This window comes from Triturus cristatus, chromosome 6 (assembly GCF_964204655.1).
Source record: "Triturus cristatus chromosome 6, aTriCri1.1, whole genome shotgun sequence".
Classification (NCBI taxonomy): Eukaryota; Metazoa; Chordata; class Amphibia; order Caudata; family Salamandridae; genus Triturus; species Triturus cristatus.
Window position 1 is genome coordinate 521,789,609 of NC_140589.1, and position 25,240 is coordinate 521,814,848.

Genomic DNA, 25,240 nt, shown 5'->3' on the forward strand with positions numbered 1-25,240 from the left:
TAATAGGGCGATATTTTTACCTCCGCTTTTTTGGCTTTAAAAGCCAAAAAAGCGGAGATATGGCCCTTGTAAATATACCCCGTGGTGATTTAAAAATGTCTAGATTGTGATTGTTTAGCTATATCCCATTGTTTTTCCAGGTTCAAGATTGAGGACCTTGGTATGTGCAGTTAGGTGGCAAACGCTACAGTTGGACCCACAAAAACATGGACACAACGCGCCCACACCAACTGCAACTCTGCAAATGGGGTATATCTTATCACATGCCTATGCGAGTGGCGGAATGTGGGCATGACTACATGGAAGATAAAACAATGTGAACACAGAAGCAATACAAGATGTGGGAGAGCCACTACTAAAATGAGTGAGCACTTCCTTCAAAATAACCGTACAACAAACGACCTCAGATGGACAATCATCGAACAGGTTAAGTCAGGGAAGATACAACAGACCCTATTTGAAAAGGAACAAAGATGGGTCTACCGCTTGGGCACACATAGACTAGGACTGAACAACAACATTCCTTGGGGTACAGTACTAAGACGTTAGCACCCTCTTGTATACTATGACTCTAAAGCCTGGTCTTCTATGTCACAACATACCCTCAACACATGGGATTAGAATTATGATAGTTTTCATTTTAAACCTGGGGGATAGGGTTAAACCACCCCCTGCCCACAACGATTACCACACTTTGTTCCCTATGTTATTATACACCCACAACATTTGGGAATAGAATTATGACATATCCTCGTCAAAAACCTGTGTTTAGAACATTGATTTCATCTTAATAAATGACCTGGAACCCTTGCCCCTTTTGCACTGACAGCTTCTTTTCCCCCCAAAGGCATTTATAATTGATGGATGCTTTTACTTTTCTTTCCCTCCCGTTTTTGCTTGTGTTGCTGTTTTTGATAGCAAATACCACCTGGGACCCTCCCAGAGTGGATCCACAATACAATAATCATAGATGTCCTTCCTACATCGTGTACCAATAAAGTTTTCTCATTTCAGAAATAAGACCAATAGAGTTAACATTCTAGCTTTTCTTGACAGTTGGCCGAGCTCTTGACCATGCCAGAGGCACTGATTGGTGAAACTTTTCCAATATATATCACAAAGAAAAGAGGGGGGGACCTAGGAGCTGTTAAAGGTCCAGTGTCCACGCTCCTTATGTCAACATTTAAACCAAAAAGAGGACACTGTTCCTATCGCAGGCCCGCATATTACCGAGTATTTTGGCGGGGTGCTCCCTCCTCTCAACCTACCCCGTCCACGCGTCTGCCAGTAATTCCCCTTCAATCCTGAGGGACCCTGGGGGCCAACTAGCCCACCAGGTGCTTCCAATAAGCGCCACTGTGATGCGTTGCAGAGAGGTGGTCTAGGCCGTGCCCCTTTTTACATCTCTCTGCAACGCAGCTCTGTGGCGCTTACTGGAGGTACCTAGTGGTCTAGTTGGACCCTAGGGACCTTCAGGATTCAAGGGGACTTAATCTCCCAACTTAAAACGGCCACAGGGCGTGTTTACACAGTGGGGAAGGGAGGGGACGGGGCCTGAGGTGACGTGTGCAAACACGCCCTGTGGCGCGTTTTAAGAGGTAGTTTTAATCCCCTGCCCTATTATATACTAGGGGCTTACAGAGGAGGTCACCCCGCCAAAATACTTTCTTACTGGCAGACGCGTGGACGGGGTAGGTTGAGAGGAGGGAGCACCCCGCCAAAATACTCGGTAATATGCGGGCCTCCACAGTCCTTGTCATTGGAGGTCCTCCTTTAGCTAAGCTAGGATATAATCAGGAGCGGTTAACATCATGCAGCTGTAACCACACCGAGGGTATACAGGTTACTGCCCGCCCTGATTGATTTAGAGGGATATAATCAGGAGCGGTTAACATCATGCAGCTGTAACCACACCGAGGGTATACAGGTTACTGCCCGCCCTGATTGATTTAGAGGGTATTTTAATCTAGTTTACTTTGTTTTCACGTGCACTTTATTTTTAATTCTCTGGTCCTGAAGAAGCGCCAACGACCCTTATGGCGACGCAGGCGTGAAACATGTTGACCTATGACCTTCTGACACCTAAGCACAATGTGCCTTTGGGGCATTCTTAATTTTTTAGTTTATTGGGGGTAGATATTTTATCTTTCGCTACATGTTCACCCCCAATTAACGTTTTCACTTTCTTGCATGCACTGTTTTATCCCTCTTTGGACCCACACCCCACACACCCACATGCACCATCCGGCAGTTCTTGAAAAGATCTCCGCTAAAGTGACCCTTCGGGGGACCCGTAGGGAATTGCAGCGCCGACCCTACGAGGAGCAACTGCTGATGAGGAAGCATGACACCCTTTTGGGTGTGTGAGGGCATCAGAGGACAAAAAGTGATCTTCCATCTTTCTAGTGGGTCACCTTTAAACTAGGATTTCCTCTTTTTCATTTCTCCACCTTTCTTTTTACAATAGCACAGGTGACTGTTTGCACCCTTACGCTTGTGTGAGTGTTTGCACCCTGCGATAGGAACAGTGTCCTCTTTTTGGTTTAAATGAAACTTTTCAAATCCCCCATCACGTGCCCCGGGATTGGACGCGCCTGTTGCAACGTCCTACACACAGACGGAATGACGTGCTAAGACACGCCTACAGCCTCTCTGGGACCGGGTCCTACGGGCCTGCTCATTCACATGAAAAAACCTCCAGGGAACCGGCACATGTATCTACGGGGTCTGGTTCATGAGGGAAGCAGCAGGTGCCGAGCGGGTGCCTGGCAACGACGGCATGAGTTAACATCACGCGCCTTCATGAGATAAGTAATCATTGGTTTCGGGGCTACAACACTGATTTCCCTGTTATTTTCTCTACCTACAGGGTGTGCCATATTTGCCACCACCCCCTCCCGAGACCCATGGTGTGATAATTTGTCACACTACAAGTGAGACATTTTTATGTACTTTGTGTTGTGTGCTAAGTGCAGAATACGGGCAAAAGCCACACCGGCACACTCGCTAAATTTTGAATAGCGTTGCTCACAATACTCCTGATACCACTAAACGCCCTAGTAGGCATGCAGGTGAAATAGCGCTTTATTGATGGTACCTATAAAATACAATTTGGCTATCCAGATAAACTGTGAATTTTAAGTGCATGCTACTATTCACTGTAAGATACTTGTGCACTCTGAGTTATTCAGTAAGTGCACTACGAAGAGCACCTGAGCATGAGAATTCTATGATGACAAACGCGCAACATGAATAATATTTGTTTGTTTTCTCTTTGTATGTTTATCATTGTCCTTATTATTTGTAAACAAAAAGAGAGATTGAGGGTAGGAGTGCTCCCAGTCCCCCTATATTATATCCAGAAACAAAACGAGGGAGTTATCCTTAAGTTCACAAGGATGTAGAACAAGTATATGTAGAAAAAGTATAGTAAAGATACAGGAGAGAAAAAGGTTTTCTTCTTTTTAAGAAAAAGGTTTTTCTTTTTAAGAAACCCCTCACTCACCAACCTAGTTGGTGACATGCTTCATCATCGGGGCCCACCAAAATGGTCTAATACCATCCGGGTGTGCTTCAACGCCAGATTACAGCGGAGCGGGTTAAGATGTTACGGGGTGGTACATTTTTGGATGAGAGAAGGGTGCACCTTAGTGCGTGCATACCCCTCCTTCCAACAATTTAGGTCCAGATGAAAGCCCAGCATTGCTACAGATGGCAGAAACTTGTTGACCTGATAGACCTTGTCTAACATCACTAGTATAACACTAGTAACACCAGATACCAAAGGCCATTATACCTTTAGAGGTATCATCACTATTGTTTTTAATCTTACCTCTTGACTCCATATTAAATCACTTGGGGAGTCTTGAGATATTTTTAAACCTCACTTATATCACTAACTCACGTGCACTATCACGTAACATCTTAACCCGCTCCGCTGTAATCAGGCGTTGAAGCACACCTGGATGGTATTAGACCATTTGGGTGTTCCCCGATGATGAAGCATGTCACCAACTAGGTTGGTGATTGAGGGGTTTCTTAAAAAGAAAAACCTTTTTCTTAAAAAGAAGAAAACCTTTTTCTCTCCTGTATCTTTACTATACTTTTTCTACATATACTTGTTCTACATCCTTGCTATCATTGTCCTTATTCCAATTACAGGTGCAATCAGGTTTCTCTAAATAGAGCAACCACCAACGTTTTCAGATTGCATTTTTTTCACAATTTTTCACATATCACGTCCTCTGGTTAGGGTGGGCCTTAGCGCGCCCATACCACCGAGGTTCAGATTGTTTGGTCCTGAAGAATGCCTGGTAAATAACACCTTCAAGGCAGAAGCATGTCGACCCCACACAATGGGATATAGCTGAACAATCTATTCAGTTTTTTTTATCCCACACCCTGTTTTTAGTGTGTCTGATTGGCCATCTAATAAATTTTTGGGGGGACACAATCTAGACATTTTAAAATCACCACATCTTCACGTTCACTTTTCACTCAACTGAATCCAGCTCTGCAGTAATTCTGGCTTTGAAGCACACAGGGGAGGCATTAAGCCTCTCCTGGTGGGGCCCCTGATGAAGCATGTCACCAACTAGGTTGGTGAGAGAGGGCTTTCTTAAAAATCTAATTAGATTCCTCATGCTTGCTCTTCTCGTAAGAAGGCACACTCTTCTGTTGTTTTCATTACCTTGACCGGGGGACTAAGAGTGCTCCTTATATAATTCCTCCTCTCTCTCTTGTTGATATCAAGCTATAAAATCTGCCACAGACATTTTTGTGCCGCTAAAACGGCACGCCAATCCTCAAAGAAAGCCTTCGGCCTGGTATAGTCCAGAGCCTTGTACGGAAAAGGCTAGTTGCAAAAATTGGAAAAGATATGGCGTAAATTGCAAACTGTGGAGGAGAAAATAATTTATAAAGCTGCCTTATCACATTTCACAAGAATATAAAAAGCACAGAAAGTCCATATTACCTTTAGGTTAAACCAAGCAGACAATTCCACAAAAGAGCAATATAAAGTCCTCAATTCCTTCACCAATCCAACGGCATGTATCAGTCAGACCCCCCACTCTCAAACATTATGCGATAACATTGCTAATTTTTTTGAGGAAAAAATTAACAAAATATATGATACATTTCCAAGTGACCCTCAACCTCCGGTTATTAGTACCCTATTGTCCATATGTTCGACGGAGAAGGATAGCTATTTAGAAAGTTTCCCTGCTTTACATGTATCAAAAGTGGAAGAGATGCTGAAAACAGCCAAATCGGGCTCTCCCCTCGATATTATGCCAGCTAATTTGTTTGCCCTATTAGCTATGCAGCTAGTCCCCTTCATCTGTACCATATTAAATGCTTCTTTAAGCGAAGGGAAACTTCCTCTTGAATGGAAGGTGGCACAAGTGCTACCTATCCAGAAGAAGGCACATGCACCCGCCATGGAGCCAGCTAACTACCATCCTATCTCACTCCTTCCGCTTATTAGTAAACTTCTGGAAAGATATATCAACACTAAGCTCATGGAATACATGGAAGCACAAAGCTGCCTTGATCTCTCTCAGTATGGCTTCAGACCTAATCACTCCACTGAAACCACCCTTAGAGGCGTTACAGACTATATCAGATTCTCCTTGTACAACAATAAGGCTATGTTGCTGGTGCTGCTGGACTTGTCCGCTGCTTTTGATACTGTGTCTCACCACAAGTTTCTTCAAAGACTAAATGAGAATGCAACCCATCCGCTGGCGCTAAAATGGCTCATGAGCTTTTGGACCATTGCGCTCAAATTGTTAACCTGGGTCTGTTCTGCTCTCGAATCATGAAGCTCACAAAGGGGGTACCATAGGGCTTCTGACTTAGCTCCACCCTGTTTAATCTGTATGTGACCCCTCTTGTAGAGGTCATTAGAGATCATGGGTCCACTCCCTTCTCTTATGCAGATGACTCACAACTTCTTTTATCATTTGAAAACAATACAGCTTCGACCAAATCTCTCTTTACTGATGGTATGCGGGCAATTTGTAGCTGGATAACAGAAAACTTCCTCTAGCTAAATGCTGACAAAACTGAAATTCTATTATTCAGTGGCATTCAAACTTTATGGGCCCTGGACTGGTGGCCCTCAGAATTGGGCTTAGCCCCTACCCTGAAAATAATGGCAAAGAACCTGGGAGTCCGTTTGGACCACGCTCTTACTATGATAGACCAAGTAATGGCCACCACAGGTACTTGTTTCCACATGTTGAGCCTCCTCCGTAAAGTGTTCTATTTTCTTCCTTTATCTGTTCATAGGACACTGATTCAAGCTCTGGTAAACAGTCGCCTCGACTATTGTATTGCCCTTCTTGCAGCCGCAGAAGTATCCTCGCTGAATAGACTGCAGGTAGGTCAGAATGCCGCTGATCTTTTGGCACTCAATAGGCCTCCCAGAACTTCCGTTCTGCCATTGCTGAGAAACTTTCACTGTCTGCCCATCCACCAAAGAATCAAATTCAAAATCTGTTGTCTAGTTCATAAAGTTCTCAACAGTAGTGGACCTGGTTATCTCGTGGAAAGACTTAAGCGTTACCAGCCGTCAGATCTCTTCGCTCAAGGGAAAAGGCCCTTCTTGTGATCCCACGCTACAAGGAACTTCATGCGGGGGCAGAGCTTTCTCCTACCTCACCCCAGGGTACAGGAACTCACTCCCTGTACATCTACGTAAGAACCCGGACCTTCTATGCTTCAGAAACCACCTGAAAAAAGAACTCTACAGTAACTGATCTCTCTTGCCTAGCATACCCATATCTACAGTGCGGAGATACCCCTTTGAGAGCGATTCCGCCACTTTATAGGTTCCATCATTCATTCATTCATTCATTCTTCAAGCTTTTTCACAGACTGTTTATGGTGTTGTAGTCACCCTCCACGATATATCACAGTAGATAGATAGATAGATAGATAGATAGATAGATAGATAGATAGATAGATAGATAGATAGATAGATAGATAGATTGATTCTTTATTCAGTAAAAATAAATATAACCATAAAAGATACATAAAAACATTGTAAATCACAGTAAAATCATAATATTTCAATCACAGTTCAGGATAAAAGTCACAATATAATAAAAACCTATACAATAACTATCTATTCAATACCTAGGTGGGTGAAAATGGCCAGGGATGTCCTGCGAACCTCACTTTGCCAAAAATCCATCAAAGTGGAAGAGAAAAAGGCTGAAATCTATGGTCAAAATGCGATAAACAGTGACAAACAACCCATTACCCCCAAAGTAAGTTAAAGCCCAGAAACAATAATGGATACACCAAATACAATGGGAAATGATCGCCAGGCCCCTTGGACTTTAACATTATTTTGGAAGTGGGCTATGTATACACAGGTGCGCATCTACCCCAGCATGAGAAGAAGCAGTATTGCTGGTCTTTACTTGCTTAAAATCTGCCGCTTTTAGGATGTGTACCAAAAGTTTTTTCCTAGGGAGGGTGTATACTGTGCACAACATTACAAAGCTTGTAATGGTCTGACCTGAGGTTTTGTCACACTCACATGGGCCTAGGGTACTCTTTGCAACCCAGCCTGTGGGAAAACTGATTATAAGGAGAAAAGAATTCCGTCTGAACCTGAATGAAAGCTGGTGGTGATAGATATTATCAACCCAGGACACATATGTCTCAATGGAATTAACAGTCTTTATCAAGCAGTGGGACCGTGGAACTGGTTTCTGAATTTCATACCCTTTCCAGGCTACAGAAAGGCTTGATAAGAAATTCTGTTTAACCCACAGATAATCAGCCTTGACAATTTCATTAGGGCACGTGAATAAACTAGGGCGGCCCAGGGCTATAAGTTCAGGCTTAATATATCTCAGCCAGGAAATCGCTTTCAAATTGTTCCGAGACAATCCCTGTTTATCAATCTATTAAGATTTTGCTCACTCTTATGCCAGAACGAAATCAGGGGTAGTAGTGGCCTGAGTTTGACGGTATCTGAGACACATTTAAGACCTAGTTACTTATGCACTGTGAATGTTGAGTAGTTTTGCGGGACCGCCAGCAACTGCCTGGCAAACTAATTTTCTTCCAGTTGGATGAGACTTCGATTCCCAAATGTCATTGCCATAACATGATGCGGCAATACAATATGGATCAGAGATTTTATTGGTTTCCTGCCCACCTTTGAGCTGGAATCCAGGACCGACACACATAATCTGGCTAGTGTGAGTCTTTTCGAATGAAAAGCGGGACCCCAGGAGGTCCTGTCATCAAAATGCCCAAATAGGTAAAGGAGCGGACTTGAGTGATATTAGTTTTTATGCAAAAATGAATTTTGGTTTTGACAGATTTAGCACCAGCAGCCATCACAAAGGAGTTTGAGATGTTTACAGAGAGATCTGGGCCCTCCATAAACTCTACAAAGAAATCAAGAAGCAGTTGGAGGCCTAATGCCATTCTTGACATTAGGACGGCATCATCTCCATGTAGGAGGACTGGTAGTGGCTGGGAACCCACATCAGGGAGATCACATTGTGCTCTCAACAATGCTGCCTCTGGACCATTGATCTAAATAGTAAATGAAAAGAGGGCCAGGAAACACACTTGTCTAACTCCTCGGGTGATGGGGAGACATTTGGCACATGAGCTCCCTAATCTAACTGAGGCAGACTTATCCATATGGATGTCTGCCAAAAATGAGACCAGGGCTGGCTCAACACCTACGGGACAACAGCAATGACCACAACTTTGAATGATTCTCCCTGAAAAAAGCTGATGAGCGTTCCATAAAACTCAAGACAAAGGTACTCCTTTTGGACACAGTGTATTTCTGAATCAAAAGGTACTGATTCAGACATTGGTCAATGGTGCTTAACCCGTACAGTGAGTGGAAAATGATGTTTTTCTCTTCAGCCCTCACAGACAGCCTTTCTAAGACCACCTGGGCCTTGACGGTGGTATCAATTAAAGATATGGGCCTATAGCATCTTGGATCCGCCTGGCCCTTCTTAAATACTGGATAATTAATTGAGACCAGGAACGTGGAAGGTCCTATTGACGCAGCACCATTTAAGATGTTTGTCAACAAGGGCACCCAGATACCTAGGTCATGCCTAAAAAGGTCTGCTGTGACGCCGTCTGGACCAGGGGCGTTATTTATATTTTAGGATACGCATCTAATAAGAGAATCTTAATACTAATGTTTGGAGTAGCAAACTCCAGCCTATCTGTAGAGAAATACTTTTGGGAAAAGCGATTATATCATTTGTCTGCAGATATCACAGTGGAGAAAGTAGGGGTGTCTTCGTCAGCTAAAAAGGGATGGCTTAAAACTCTCCACAATGCTGTGTAATCATTAGAGTCACTAGCATTAACTAATTGGTCCCAGACATCATTGTGGAGGGATTTCTTCCTCTCTGTTAAAAACCTCTTATAATGGGTCCTTAGACCCTGGATCTCCCCCCGTTTCTTGAACAGCATTTAAGGGCTTTCATTAAAGTGCAATGGGCTTTAGAGCATGTCTTGTTAAACCAACAAGGTCTGCTTGAGATGGAAGAACCTAGACTGGGGACAGTACGAGTGAGTCTCACACCTGTGCAGAGTGCAGAGGGAGCAGTTAGAATGTCTTTAGGGCACAAATGTTCTTACTCAGAACATAATTGCCTGAACAAAATCCTGCAGACCTCCACCAGAATTATTTTGGTCCACCTCATGCATCTGACTGATATGAAGGGATCAAATAATTCAGGGAAGATACCAGAGATGGAGGGCGCAGGCACTGATATTTTAAGAGTAACGCCAGGGGGTTATGATCACTCCAACCTATCAATTTGGTCTGGTAATCAACTAAAAGGCTGGTGAGAGACAGAAAAATCAGAATATGGTCTACAAGTGCTTCTTTCCCTCTTCCTACATAGGTGGGAGCTACCTTGGTGCTAACTATAACCAAATTCTGTAAATCAGCAAGTTCATCTGGTCCCCTTAGAAAGAATGTTAAAAGTGAAGAACAGTGAAGAACATAACAGGGTCCTGTGCAGGGATGGATGTTAAAGTTCCCCATAACCATGATTGAGGTATTCTTAGTTAAACCTACACCCAGAAAAGCTAATAAGTTCTAAAATGATTTCTCTATAACAGAGCCCAGGTTGTAGATAACATCAGAGTGGGAGAATGACCATTTATAGATGTTCACCCTTAGCATCAAGGATTTATCTTAAAAGGTATGTAGGGCCGTCCCTACATATGGGTAGTCTGTTTCCACCTTGGTTATGGCACAATTTACTGCTAATGAGATTAACTACACAGGCCGACTTGGCTTACCCAGAGGGAGAAGATATCGCTGGCTGGGAACAATGGGCAATATCATCCTAGAAAGCGATGGTTTTAAGAGTCCAAGGGCCTTATTTAGAGCTCGGCAGATGGGTTACTCCATCACAACGGTGACAGATAACCCGTCTGCCGAAATATAAATCCCATACGATATAATTGGAATTATATTTGGGCGGACAGGAAATCGGTCACTGTTGTGACAGAGTAACCCGTCTGCTGAGATCTAAATCAGGCCTCAATTTTCCTGGAGGGCCAATATATGAAAAGATTTAATAGAATTTAGCCAATTAGGTCCTTGATCTTAGCTGCCAACCCTGCTATGTTCCAGGAAAGAAACCCAAGATGATCACTAGTGTGGGGCACTGAGGGATGACACAGCCTCCTCGCCCAGCTTTATTGAGTAATTCCCAGCCTTAGAGGGAGGTAGACAATCTACCCCCTCAAGAGAAATAAGGATCTCAAAACCTGTTGAAAGCGGTCAAAGAGACAATGTTCTCCCTGAAAGGCTTACAAGGAGATACTTAAGGATCTTGAGATGCCCGGGGATGATGGGGACAACTCACCCCAGGGCCAGAGGAGGTAAAAGGCATGGACTGCTCCTTGGTGGGGTTAATGTGTGTAGCTTGGGGATCTTGGAACTACTGGCGATGGTGGTAGCCATGCACCCCAAGGCCAATCCCTGGCTTGTGGGAAAATCCCAACAGCTGCAAGCCAATTCATGAGCCTTCTATACCTTTGGGAAGAAGCTAACTTTCTGCCGGCAGTCTACCTGTTATTGCAGTTCAGTGCAATGCAATCACCGCTGCACAACGTGGGGCCTCGACCAACCCACCCCTCTCTTCAGAATATATTTATCTGTGTGTGGATACTGGCATCGGCCCCTGCCCTTGTGGAAAACCGATGAATAACTTTACTGTTAAGCTGTAGGAACCCCTCATGAATATTTGATTTGAGTGGGGGCAAATCTACTAAAAATCACCATATATGGAGTACAATTGGGCGGAAGGTCTAGAAAGTCATCCAGAGGGGGGAAACCTGGGCTCATCCCGGACGAGGGTTCAATGGGAATTCTAGTATGAATAGACCAGGTGGGGGCATGTCTTGATATCAAAGGTTGAGACAGAGAGATCCATTAGGATTGCCAGTATTAGATTTATCAAAACCAATGTTCCTAGCCACTTAGGTACACCCTTGTCTTATATGTAAGAGAGTAGAGGCAGGACACATGGGGATCATCTGTGTGAGCATGAGTGCAGCGTGAATAGGAGGGGGCAGGCAATTCCTGTTGGCAAGGACATCATGTATTAAAGCCTGTGGGCCCGAGGAGCTGGTCGTATGAGAGGGCTGGGCGTTCACACAGGTGTGATTAATACAAGACTCTCTGACCAAAAGCTTTTCCATTGGCCATTATTTTTGTGTAAAATTGATTAATTGGTTTTTCACATACAAATGGCTAATCAAGTCGATGCTGTTCTTCCATCAGGCCATTATTGTTTGCAATAAGATCCAACACCCTTGTATTTAAAGAAAGGACAACATCTTTAAAGGACCTAAGTTTAGTTCTAAGATGCAGAACCATGCTCTTGATGTCATCCCAACAATCAATGTCTGCAACCACAGTATCCAAAATAGCTTTCAACCGGGCTTTGGATCCATTCAAATCGGTTGGTTTAGTGCCACAATTAGTGAGAGGTAATGGGAAACCAGTGAGCTATGATCAGAATGAGGCCACATCAGATAAGGAACCATTAACAACAGAGAGTGAGTGTAAAACAGGTGCAATAACAGTGTCCAGGAGGCTTGGCTCCTTTTCCAAGTTGGTATCAGAACTCAAAAGGTCTTTCTCACTTGGAAAGATGCTCGATGAATTATGCTTCTCCTTGTAAAACTGAGTAATCCTAGTTTTTGCTCTCCTGGGTATGGGTGTGACGGGGATGGATCTTCCTCTATTAAGCATGTCCTCAACCTCAAGAGATAAGTTTAATCTATTACTTGAAGGCCACAGTTCTCTGCAGCATGATGTAGGTTCCTTCTCAACACCCAGAGAGCTATCGGTCAATTTTCATTTGCCCATGACAATTAAGAGAGGCGTGTCACAAGGCACCAATCAGTCAATCAGACAAGCTAGGGTCACTGGAGGTGAAAACAGACACTAAACAGAGAGACAGTGCCACAAAAATAGGCTTACCAGTCAATGTGTGGCCAATGTCACATGCAGAGCCTCTTCCTCGAGCCGACTGGCACAGGACAGATCTGGCCTTAGCCCTGGCTTGGCCTGGGTGTGGCTTGCGCTATCCCCTGCAGCAGGTAATGGGGCTGCGCTAAATAGAGCTGTGCACAGTCTGCCCCCTCGTTGCAGGTGAATCACTTCCTGGCGTGAAGCACACTGGCACCTGGGGTCACCAGAAGCACACTGGCACCTGGGGTCACCAGAAGCACACTGAATAAGCTTCCTGCACCGCAGGTAATGTGGCTATGCTATATAGCACTGTGCAGGTTCCGCCCCCTCGTTGCATGTGAGGCACCTTCTGCAACAAAGCACACTGGGACCTGGAGTCCCCAAAAGCACACTAACTTGGCGGCCGTGCTGCGGGTAATGGGGCTGCGCTCTATAGCGCTGTGCAGGATCCGAATCTCGTTGCAGGTGATGCTCCTCCAGGTGTGAAACATACTGGGGCCTGAAGTCCCGAAAAGCCAACTGATTCAGCGTCCCATGCTACGGGTAATGGGGCTGCGCCACATAGCTCTGTGCAGTTCCCCCTCATTGCAGGTGAAGCGTTTCCTGGTGCAAAGCACACTGGGACCTGGAGTCCCTAAAAGCACACTGAGTCAGCAGGTATCACAGCACATGTTATGTGCACCCCCTGCTGAGCAGTGCCTTATGCTTTGGACAAGATTAAAAAAACACGTGCATCACCTCCAGTTGTGTCTGATGTCAAATTCAGTGTGGGGGGGGAGACAAGCTCAGCTAGAAGATAATGTGTGCTGTACAACACATACTTTCAGGCCCTAGTTAATCGAAGGGGTAAATGTAAAGCTATTGATTTCAAGTTCTGATTATGCAACCTCAGATTGGATTTGAGGATGGTTTCTGGAATAAGGAGTGAGAGTATTTCCTCTCATTTTCCAGAGAGAATTTTGCAAGGTATATAATTTAGAAAGCTGCAAAAATGGCAATACCAGTAAGTTGTATTGTTCATTATTTGGCATTTCTCTAAGAACTCAAATATTGTTACTAAACCAGACAATACAATGTTTACAGAAACAAACGTAAACAGAGATATACTATTCTGGTTGTCCTTTCGTGGTGCCAGACGAGGAGAGATTCCAAGAAAACAAACCCCTCATCTTCATGCACACCTCCAGACAAATTACTTCCGATTCCTAACTGATGCCATAAGTAATGCAGTCTTCACATGGCATATGCCAGTGATGGTGGATCCTTGGTGAATGCAGGGCATACTGTAGATCCAGGGATCATCAGTCTGACCTTAGGGTCCAACCGACCTATCTCCTCGACACATAGCTGCTACTACATTGGCTCGCACCTCCTAACTGAAACAATTCACTTTTAGCACTTAATTTACCTTTTATCATGGTAGGAACATTACTTTTTTATTTGTGCAGAATTGTCACTACATTAAAACGGTTTTACTACAGTGAAGACGAACAGTTACTTTGTCACGTTCGCAAATGACCTACCCTGTACTCCACATCTTCTGAAAGAGCAGTCAGTATGTAAGCTGTGAGGGTAATGGCACCATTCTGCCCTCCTTGGAGTTCAGTGTGTATCACACGTCCTGGTTCAGTAAATTGTCCTGTATTTGTGTTCTGGGACGTTATGATCCATTGTATAACACTTTCCAGGACTGCTTGATCAATGGAAATGAAGGGCCTGGCCTGCAGGAAACACCGAAGTACAAAGGAAGACAACCTGTGGAGGAACAAGAAACCAAAGTTTAAATGAGCGAATAGTGAAATCTGCCCAATTGTGTGTTGACGCTCTAATTTAAACAATTACGAGGTTTGAGGTAAAGGATTAGGGCTGTCTGAGTCTTCATAAAACTAATCCCAATGAATGAAACCTTCACAAGACAAAAATTCAAATCAAAACCATGAGGGTTTATTCCAAATGAAGGTAAATATAGAAGGAAATATGTTTTTGGTTAAATCAAGGGGAATCAGCAATTAAAACGTCAATTAATATCAACATACAAATATGAAAGAAGATTAACTTAAGGGCAATCTAAAGCAAGTATTGGCCAGAATCAAAGTACAGTTAAGCGAGAGGACCAATGATTGCTTTCCAAGCAAGTGCCAATATCTCTAAGTATAAATCAAATGACAGACTAGTCCAGAGCTTGCTCAGTTATCAAGCAACAGACAGTTTGGCACATCCGTTATAGGGTTTAGGCAGTAAACCCACACACTCCATATTGTGATGCATGGCACAACAAGGCTGGATTTACAAAGACACATTCATTCAAACCAATCACTTTTGAAATGCACAAGAAACATCAGATAAGATACATCTAGTATACATATGAATGAAAGAGCTGTGCATTGGAGATGAAGGAGATGGCGGTATGGTTATGCAACTTAACAATAACAAAGGCAGTGAATAAAAGGATCTTTCATTCGAACCTAGGAAAAGGGACTTGGATGTCACAAAGACAAGAACATCCTGGACATATCTTCTTATGAGGAACACACATTAATACAATTATTTTTACCACAAATGAAGTTTCTATTTTGCTGATTTTCTGAAATGAAAATCAAACATAGAAACACATGCATGTGTGGAATGCTTGTTCACATAAAATAAAGGTGCACTTTCTTTCTAAAAATGTGAAATGATGTCAGTGCAAGCTGTTTGAGGCCTAAAGGCTAACTTAAACACATCTAAATTAAACATTATTTTCTGATTGTTAAAAACGTCCACATACGTGTAACCATAGTCTCCCTTCCACCAGTTTGTGTGTAGGTGAATGGCGGGGGACGGTCACAAAACCTATTTGAGGGCATTGAGCCCAAGCACTGTACAGGCTGTCTCTTCACAGCTTTATCGAAGTATCAGGTGTGTGCCCGATGCCTTTTGAATACATGGGATTCAATAAATCAAGTAGTAGAGGAATCAGGAGCAAGATTACATCAGCATTTCCTCTGTCAAAGTTAGATGTAGACAGCTTTGCCATCTCATTTATCTTCACCTGATCCTGACCTAGTATGTAGGGATGAAGGAGAGATGTTCTTCAGGTTAGCTTTGCTGCATTTTTGGCACTAGATAGTGTTTTTCTTTAGGGGTCAATTATAGAAATGTGGTAGAGAGGATTTTAGCACAGTACATAAAAATCAGCCACATGAAATCTAAATTCAATACAGACTGTTGTGTAGTAGACTAGCAAGGTTCTGTGATCACGTAGTAGTAAACACCAAATTACCCCGGGAAAGGGTAGCTGAACCATAAGAGGGCTTGAGATCCATTGGTGCCACTCAAGCCATTTTATTCATTTGGAGTGTGTACTTTGGGAGGCAGTGGAAAATTCGGGCAAGTGTGAGTCTCTTTCTAGGCAGGTTTGACAAGTGTCGATTTTCCAAATCTTCCTACTTTTCATCTCATGCATTTCCTGACGTTTCAGATTCGTGAATTTGAAACCATGTGCTTTAGGAGTTTAAGGCAACTCTGCTATCCCATGCTGAAATATGCTGTATTTGAAATATTTTAGGTACATTATATTATGCTACTGTTACACCAGTACAAAAAAATATCTTGGTCTACCTAACTTTTTTCTTTCTCGACACAAGCCCCTTGCATGTCAGCTAGCAACATAGGGCCAGATGCACCAAGATTAGGAATAGCAATTTCCAAATAGCACTTCTATTTGCATCACTATTTGGAAATCGCTATCCCTTATGTATGAAACCTTTTGTTTCATACTTATGATTCCTAACGGGTCGCAAAGAGAGCTAACTCATGAATATTAATGATGTAGGTCGCAGTTTGTGACCGATTACGAATGCCTGCCATCACAGGGATGGTGGCATGCTGAGGTCAGCAGACCACCATGCCTTAAAGGAAAACGGGATGTTTGTCAAATAAAAAACAAAATGCGTTATTTTCATTTTTTAAGAGCAGGTAATGGTCCATGCGACCACTGCCGACTCTAAAAAGTTTTTTTTCCAACATTCACCCCTTCCTCTTTGTGAATACATTACCACCAACTTTGAACGCATTTCGGTCGCTAAACATTGATACATAACACTAGAATTTGCTATCCTAAACATGCCCCTTCCAAAAAGCGATTTCTACACCCATACTTTGGATGTTTGTACATCAGGAAAAGCATTTTCACCGTAACAAACAGCCTGATTTTGCGAATCGGGCTGTTTGCAACAGCGAAAATGCTTCAGACATATAGTGCTAAATGTTGCATTCTGTCCAAAGTTGGAAATTGGTAATTTTAAAGGAAATAGTTTATATTTCTAAATATGTTATAGTATAGAGTAATTTAGATGAAGTAAATATAAAGCATGCGACAGAGAAAGCCTTGTAAGCTTTCACATGCTGACGTATTCACTGAATACAAATATAAAAACATAAATAGACTAAGAAATACATGAAATTACAGAGTTCATGAAAAAAGACAATCTTTCTGTTTCATACCAAAACTGGAAATGATGAATCTCGTAATTGCGTTTTTCTGACTTACCAACTACTTCCTGACAAATCGCTGTTCCCAAAAGCACTGAAAGAACCATCAGCCCTCTTGTAATTCAATTCCCTCTGATAACCTATGAGGAGAAACAATGTTCAAAATGTGACATCAAGCAAAAGGCAAATGTAAAATAGGTCTACTTTCCAGTAGTGTGGAGAAGGCAGTTGTCTTTCCAGCTATTCTCTGATTACTAATTAAAAATCTGAGGGTAAGATAATGATGCTGATATACCATCACTGCACACTTTTACCTCAAGATTTAGGAGATCACTGAACATGGTTGGTAATGCTCTGGAGCATCCACATTTCTCTCCACCCTGTCCAGCTCCAGCTTTCCAAAACATGGACACTACCATATTCATCCTGTGTGATCTATGCCCCAATTATGAGTGGGCTGTTAAAGGGTGAGCCCTTTACTGCATCCAGTAAAAATAGGTAAGCTGAGTAAGGTATTTGCTCTGTGTGGTAGTGCAAGTGTTTTCCTCCGTATTTTCCCTGAGGAATTTGAGAAAGTTTGGCCTGCTGAAATTTGCAATACTTAGAGCTGGGGGAAGGGGATTATTAAAAACAAAACTAACAATTATGGGGTAGATATATGTACTTGTAATGCAGTGCAGTGCAGTAAGTCACCTTGCTGTGCTGCACTGCATGACAGGGAAAGAGTAGGAATGCGTCTTATTTAAGTCAATACGATGCATTTCTGCCGTTTCCCCTCTACTGGTGCCCTTTTGGCAGCCTAGGGCCAGCGCAGGCAATGATGCAAGGGTGCCTTCTTTGCATGCATGATTGTTTTTGTGCAGGAAGGGGCGTCTTCCTGCACAAAAACAATCCTGGGAGACATTTTCCTCTATCTATGTGTGTTGCAGAATGCAGCACACATAGAAGGATGAAGTAACGAGGAGAAATAAATATATTTTAACCTCGTTAATCCTCTCCTGGGAAGGTGAATTCCCAGGTTTACCAATTCTGGTAAATCTTGGAATGTGTCAAAATCCATGTGAGTTGCTTTGAAATGCCCAGCTAACGCTCATGGAATGCCTTTGCAGGGCAGAGTAAGGCTATGCAGTGATTTGCGCTGTGTTGCTTTACTCCAGATTTATGAAACCACTAAGGGCCATGCAGAGGGGCTTTGTGTGGCTTCATTAATCTCGCTTAAGGTTTGCATCACGCATGTACGACGTTGCGAGGTACAAACGTGATGCACACTGAGTCATAAATATGGCCCTGACATCCTATCAATCAATCAATCATTGACACTTATAAAGCGCGCTACATACCCGTAGGGTCTCAAGGCGCTGGGGGGGGGGGGGTGCCGCTACTGCTCGAACAGCCAGGTCTTCAGCTTCTTCCTGAAGGAGAGGTGGTCTTGGGTCAGGCGCAGGTCGGTCGGGAGGGAGTTCCAGGTCTTGGCGGCCAGGTAGGAGAAGGACCTTCCTCCTGTAGTCGCTCTTCGGATGCGGGGGACGGCGGCGAGGGCGTGGTTGGCTGATCGGAGGTGGCGTTTGGGAGCGTAGAAGTTGACTCGGCTGTTGAGGTAGCTCGGGCCTTGGTCGTGTAGGGCTTTGTGTGCGTGGGTGAGGAGGCGGAAGGTGATTCTTTTGTTGACGGGGAGCCAGTGAAGGTCTTTCAGATGTCCGGAGATGTGACTGGTTCGTGGGATGTCGAGGATGAGTCTGGCTGAGGCGTTCTGGATCCGCTGGAGTCTCTTCTGGAGCTTGGCGGTGGTACCGGCGTAGAGGGCGTTGCCGTAGTCCAGTCGGCTGGTGACGAGGGCCTGGGTGACGGTCTTCCTGGTCTCGGTGGGGATCCACCAGAAGATCTTCCGTAGCATGCGAAGGATGTTGAAGCACGCCGAGGAGACGTTATTGACTTGCCTGGTCATGGAGAGGGAGGAGTCCAGGATGACGCCCAGGTTTCGTGCATGGTCTGTCGGTTTGGGTGCGGTGCCCAGGGCGGGAGGCCACCAGGAGTCGTCCCAGGCGGAGGGTGAGGAGCCCAGGATGAGGACCTCCGTCTTGTCCGAGTTCAGTTTCAGGCGGCTGGTCGTCATCCACTCGGCTACCTCTTTCATCCCTTCGTGCAGGTTGGCTCTGGCGGCGGCGGGGTCGTTGGTCAGGGAGAGGATCAGCTGGGTGTCGTCGGCGTAGGAGATTATGCTGAGGTTGTGTTTGCACAGATCCTGCAAAGATTCCTGTATCTGCAGGGATCACAATTTTTCTGCAAACTCAGAATCCGGAACCACAGTTGACGACCACTGCCCTTCTATTCTCCAATGACCTCAGAACATATTCTAAGACTCTCCTGTGTTGCAATCTTGATCATTTTAATATAGTTAACCAGAGACTGCCACCTTAATGGGTGTACATAAAAAAGAGTTTGTAATCAAAAGAAGGCCCAGTAATCCATATGGGTATATGCACCAAGCAGAGACTGCATCAAGTGAGTAATAGGATGCCAATAGGGCAAGAATTGGAATTGGTGACACAAAGCATCAGCTGCAATGTTTTAAATCCAAGAATACTTCCTACTGGTGACCAAATACATTCTATCAAGGAAGAAAGAAGTAGAAGAGCATTCAAGATTGGCAAATCGAGGAAAAACTACCCATTCTTTAAAAGGCTCAATTCCACTTACTACTGCTAGGCCAAAAGAAGCCAAAATTGTGTGCAGGGATTCACGCTCCAAGCCCCTCTTAAACTCCTGAAGGCTCCTAAGGGCAGATGAGCATCAGTTAGGCTGTGGCTCAAACCCTAGTCACACTCGTATCCTGCACATGTGATGTGAGAGACAAAGTGGTTGATCGGTTGCTGACAGCGAAGATCAGATCGGCCTGCCTCATGTCACCCTTCTCTCCTCACCTCTCCATGTGAGCCCAATACTTTTCTTAGATCCTAGAGACCCTTGGTCTTTCTGGGCTACATATGGATGCATCCTCCTGACCATCTAGAATTTCTAGTTTGGCAACTTGCACTTTCATTATTAGTAGAGAACGACATTTCAGGGTAAAAAATACACATTATGTTGAAAGAAGGTGTGAAAACATGGCGTGGGTGGGAGGAGGATTGTATCCATTGCAACTGTTCTTTATGCATTTTTTGTGGAGAAGTGTCTTATTTGCCAAATGGCTGGACATGGCAGAGTGCGTGGGGGCAGGTACTGGTTGGTGGCTAACGTAGGGCATGTTATGTTATTTTCATTTATACAGCGCACAGCTACTCGGAAGTGTCCCGGCGCTATAGACCGCTGGGGAACCCGTCCTGGCTATCCCTGTGAGATGGTCCCTTTCTGGGTATCTCCAAGGTGAAACCAGGCATCCCCGGCGTCTTTGGGGGGCCGTTGTAGAGATGAGGCAAGCTTAATGCCCAGAGTTGCCGAGTGTGTTCCTGGTTAGAGTAGGTACCGAGGCGAGAATTATTAAGTCCGTTTTGACCCTGGTCCACGACCCTGCCGCGTCGGGAGTTGAACCCTGGTCCCTGGCCGATTCTCTGCTTACGGATCTGCCACCTCTAACCAGTGAGCCACACCTCTCCACACCATCTCCATGGGGTTACTAGCCCATCTGGCCTTCCACTACTCAAGTTTCTCCAGTGGACCGTCAAAGGTCTCAATGATTGCAGGAAGATACAAAAGGTGGTGGCATATCTCAAGAGGTATAGAATAGAGGTGGCAATATTGCAAGAAACTAACTTGGCCCTGGAGAGCAGTGTATTGATACAGCGTAGACTGCAGGGCCTTTGCTATGCAGCAGGCTTTCCCATGCACCCTAGAGTAGTCATCTAGGTGAGCCACGGATCTGGAGTTTGCTTAAAAGAGACATACACAGTATGGTATGTAGTAGCTTGTTGCTACAAAGAGGACTTGGCAGTGTTGCTTGTTGGGTGTTCAGGCCCAATTATGACGACCACAGTTTTATTGCTCTCTTAGTGCGCGCCTGCTCCAGTGGGGCGATCTGTCTCAAATTTGGGGTTGGGAATTTGATTGAGTTTTGAATCTTGATTGTGATTGCTCCAGCCCCCCCCCCCATGACCCTTGGTGGCAGCGCGAGCTCTCATAGATATTGCAAATAGAGAGGGTCTCCTCAATGTTTAGCGCAATGTGTCTCCCACTGGGATGAGATACACTCACTACTCCACAGTTCATGACATCCACACGTGTTGATTTGGCTTATATCAAGAGGGTTGTTGCCTCAGGTCGAACGATATGAGCCATTGCTATGGCCTCTGGCGTTAGAACTGGAGCTCTGTGCCGGGAGGGCTATTGCATTCACTTAGCGCTTCCTCCTAACTCCTTATTAAACTCAGTGTTTTGGGCTGAACTGGCCCAGGCAATTGAGGAGTTTTTCCACATTAATGTGTGGACAGTTGATAAGTTTGTGACAGTTTGGGAGGCCTTCAAGGTCTATATCAGAGGTGTCACTCTGTCTAAGCATGCAGGAGTCCTCAAGTTGCTGCCGGGACGATTGACACTCCTTGAGGGGGAAATTGCAGAGTTGGAGCAGAGACATCAAAGCTCGGATGATGGCTGCCACCGGGGTGATATTAAAGCAAAGGTAGACAGCTCAGAGGAAAGTTCATCACTTAGTAAAATATGCTATTGGGCGCAATTATGGGGAGGGGAAGCGACCTAGTGCTACGTTAGCTGCATTGCTGTGGCCCAGAAGGCAGTCTGACATAATCTTAGAAATACAAGATGAGCAAGGACAGCCTTTAAGCGACACTGACCAGATCACGGAAAGATTTCCTAGATATTACGCTGACTTGTACCAGTCGTGACTTCCACACAATGATACCACTGATGATTTCTTTACCACTGATCATTTTGAACTTATAGCTATGACCTGGTTTACCACTGAGCATAGGGAACATTTGATGGCACCGCTGCAACCAGCAGAGATACACGCAGCATTTAGGGGCATGCAGTTGGCTAAAGTGCCAGGCATGGATGGGCTTACTGTAGCCTCCTATAAGGCCTACCAGGAGCTACTGGTTCCTCACCTGGTGACACTATATGAGGAGATGGCATCATGCTCGCCTCCATGTGCAAGGCCTTAATAGTGACGCTCCTGAAACCTGACAAACTGTTGACTCACTGTTCATCTTGCAGACCACAGTCCCTATTAAATGTGGACACTAAGCTTTACTCCAAGGTATTGGCCAATAGATTGGCCCTATTACTACCCGAGGTAGTGGGTTCAGAACAGGCCAGATTTGTGCTAGGATGTAGTCTCACCTTTAATCTTAGAACACTGTTTGGCACTATTCAGTGCATTGATCTGAAGGTAAGGGCTGCCGCTGTTTTTTCTGGATGCAGAAAAGCATTCCATTCCATAGAGTGGGGATTTATGTTAGCTGTGCTGCATCACATTGGGGTTTGGGAGCTGTTTCATTCACCTGGTGACTGTGCTTCATTCTTTACTATCTGCTCGCATACGTTTCAATGGTGTTGTGTCTACCCCCATCGCCATTCACTGAAGGCACCAGGCAGGGTTGCCCCTTGCCTCCCTTGCTGTATTCATAATTGGCAGAACAATTAACTGTGCTTACTTCATGAATACTATGGACATAGAGGTTTGCACTTGCTTGAATTGCGCGAGGTTGTGCGATTTGGACGAATCTCTGGCCTTCGCGTGAATTTGAACAAATCCATCATATTTTCATATACATCTGCCATGACACCAATAACATTAGACTAGCCATTGCAATGGTTAACGGAGTCAGTGCGTTACCTGGGGATACAGGTGTACACGGAACCAGCGGTGGTGCTACTTGATAATAACGGTATGGCCACACAAAAGCCCTTGGAGGCGGTCAACCACCGGATTAAACTACTATTATATCTAACTGGGTGCATAACTATCAAGAAGATGGTAGTGCTGCCCAGATATCTATTCCTGTTTCAGAATATTCCAATGCTCCTGCCTCAAGCGGTGTTCAATAACTCATGATAAAATTGGCGTGGGTGGAAAACAATCGAGAGTATGTTGGGAAACGCCTACCCTGCCTTATCATATGAGAGGGCTAAATGCCCCAGACTTGGAGACATATTATAAAGCGGCACAGAGTATGTTTGCCCACTATTGTCTTTACGCCCGAGTGACTTGCCACACCTTCAGCTTGAGAAAGATGCTGCAGACCCCCACACGTTAACCCAAACGCTGTTTAGTAACCCAACATAGTGGAGTGGTGTTTTTGATCCCTAAATGTTACAATCCATGCCTGGTACAGTCTCATGGCACGTCAGGCCAGTTTCAAACTGTATTCACCACATATTAAACTGACTTGGTGTTCCTGGTTTTCTATGGGTTTGGAGCAAGGAGAAGTGCAGGCCATACAAACACTTGCTGCTACAGGGTGATTCTCCTATCAGACTAGTGACAAGATTGCATGCGTATGCACCAGAAGCCTGGATTGACTAAGGCTCGGCTTGAATGGCAAAGGGACTTAGGTATAGCCAGAAGTGACAAACTCTGGCAATATTGGTGTTCCGTAGTTAAGAATATCTCATTGAATGGTAGACACAGATTGGTACATTTTAAGTATATTAACCAGGTGTTTTACACCCCAGAGGGACTATTTAGATATTGGCTACATGATACTGCAGATTGCCAGCAATGTGGAGATAGTGAGGCTCAATTCGTACATCTTGCTTGGTTCTGGGGTACAAGAGTTTTGGCGATTGGTGTTCCATGAACTAGAAGTCATCACTGGTGTTTCATTAGAGTTTGCTCCGATGTTGGCAATGTTGGGATACAATAAAGATATTGATGTGGAGGTTCGGCGACTGGTCAGCATCAGTCTACTGCTTGCACGACATCGATGGCTATACGGAGGTCTCGCGTTTCACTTCCAACCCTCAAGTATCGACATGCTGACATTTTATACTGTAACACACAATCTCACTCACACCCCAGAACTGACCTAGGAACCATATAAGACTTACCTGGTAAGCAAGGAGACAGGAGAGGTGGAGGGTGAGGATGTTTCTGCCGTAGGGGATGAGTGATGAATGCTGTGTGTACTGTCCCTGGGTTACCCCGCTATGCAGGTACATTGATACATTTTTATGATCATGCTTCTTACACTCATTATATTGCTAATGTATATCTGTGTTCCAGTGGATGCTTGCTTTCTTCTATTACTGTAATGTAAGCTATGCTTTTTATGGTATTGAATTACTTGTTGATTAGCCAGCCACCCTGATGTGTGATGTAATACCTTATTGTTTCCATCAATACTTTGCACCTATGACTGTAACCTAATGTTAGTTGATATGACCAGTCAAACTGTATATTTGCAAACAATCTTTTCAATCAAAAGTATTACAAAGAAATATGTTTCAAACAGTGCACCCAGACCCCACCAGGGCAAACCTGTGGAGCGTTCATTGATTTACCTCTGTGGGTAGCACAACCAGTGCTGTAGACCCACGGAGGGGCATTCGCGTTACATACCCTTGGTATACGTCTTACCCTGAGACAATGGATTTACAGCCAACTCAAATCAGCCAAAACATGTATATGACAAGCACAGCAATTTTGCACTATACAGCAGTGTCAAAGGCGCTCAAAGTCCTAAGCCTAGCATCTACAGAAGTGGAAAACCAGGAGGGACAAAAGCAAAAGGTTGATGGAAAGCACCCTAGAAAGAGCTGTTTCCAACGGAAAGTACCTTAGAAACGGCCATTTCCAACAGCAGGGCTCTTTGAAACACTGATGCAGCGGATACTAAGCCAAAGGGCATATGTTTGAATTTGTAGGCACCTATGGGTGTGATAAATTCAGTGGGGTCCTGTGATTTGGGCGTAGACACACTTGGTAATAGGATGATGCTAAGCCTAAAGTGGAAAAAAGGTGGGCCCCTTGGAGTGCTGTGAACATTTAAAAAATGGCCGGTAAGTCAAATCAATCAACAACTACCTCTTTATTGAGGGCCCTCATGTCCACACAAAGTCTCACCTTGCTTTCTTCCTTACGCACTGCCACGATGGGTGCTTTGCTAACTCTGTTGAGGGAGGGGGAGTCCTCTCATGAGCACTTGAGCTCTTACAATAATGTTGCAGGGAGGCTCGTGAGCTTCCAGTGGCATGTGCTAATCCATATAAGGAGATAAATGTGCAATTCGCTCTAAAGCGACGAAATTCACTTCACAGGTGCCGATCAGGGATACACCACTGAGTCGGGCACTGAGTTTGGCATAACAA

The 25,240-nt window shown here is 44.4% G+C and overlaps 1 protein-coding gene across 1 annotated transcript in view; it reads right to left on the reverse strand.

Moving 5' to 3' along the window:
• LOC146817362 (CD109 antigen-like) overlaps nucleotides 1–25,240 on the reverse strand; it is a 469,596-nt gene that overhangs the window by 72,809 nt on the left and 371,547 nt on the right. The window contains exons 24-25 of the mRNA XM_085610954.1: nucleotides 17,037–17,118; nucleotides 14,029–14,260 (exon numbers count right to left, since the gene is read on the reverse strand). Of these exons, the coding sequence (XP_085467080.1) occupies nucleotides 14,029–14,260; nucleotides 17,037–17,118 (314 nt within the window). The remainder of the gene's footprint in view (nucleotides 1–14,028; nucleotides 14,261–17,036; nucleotides 17,119–25,240) is intronic.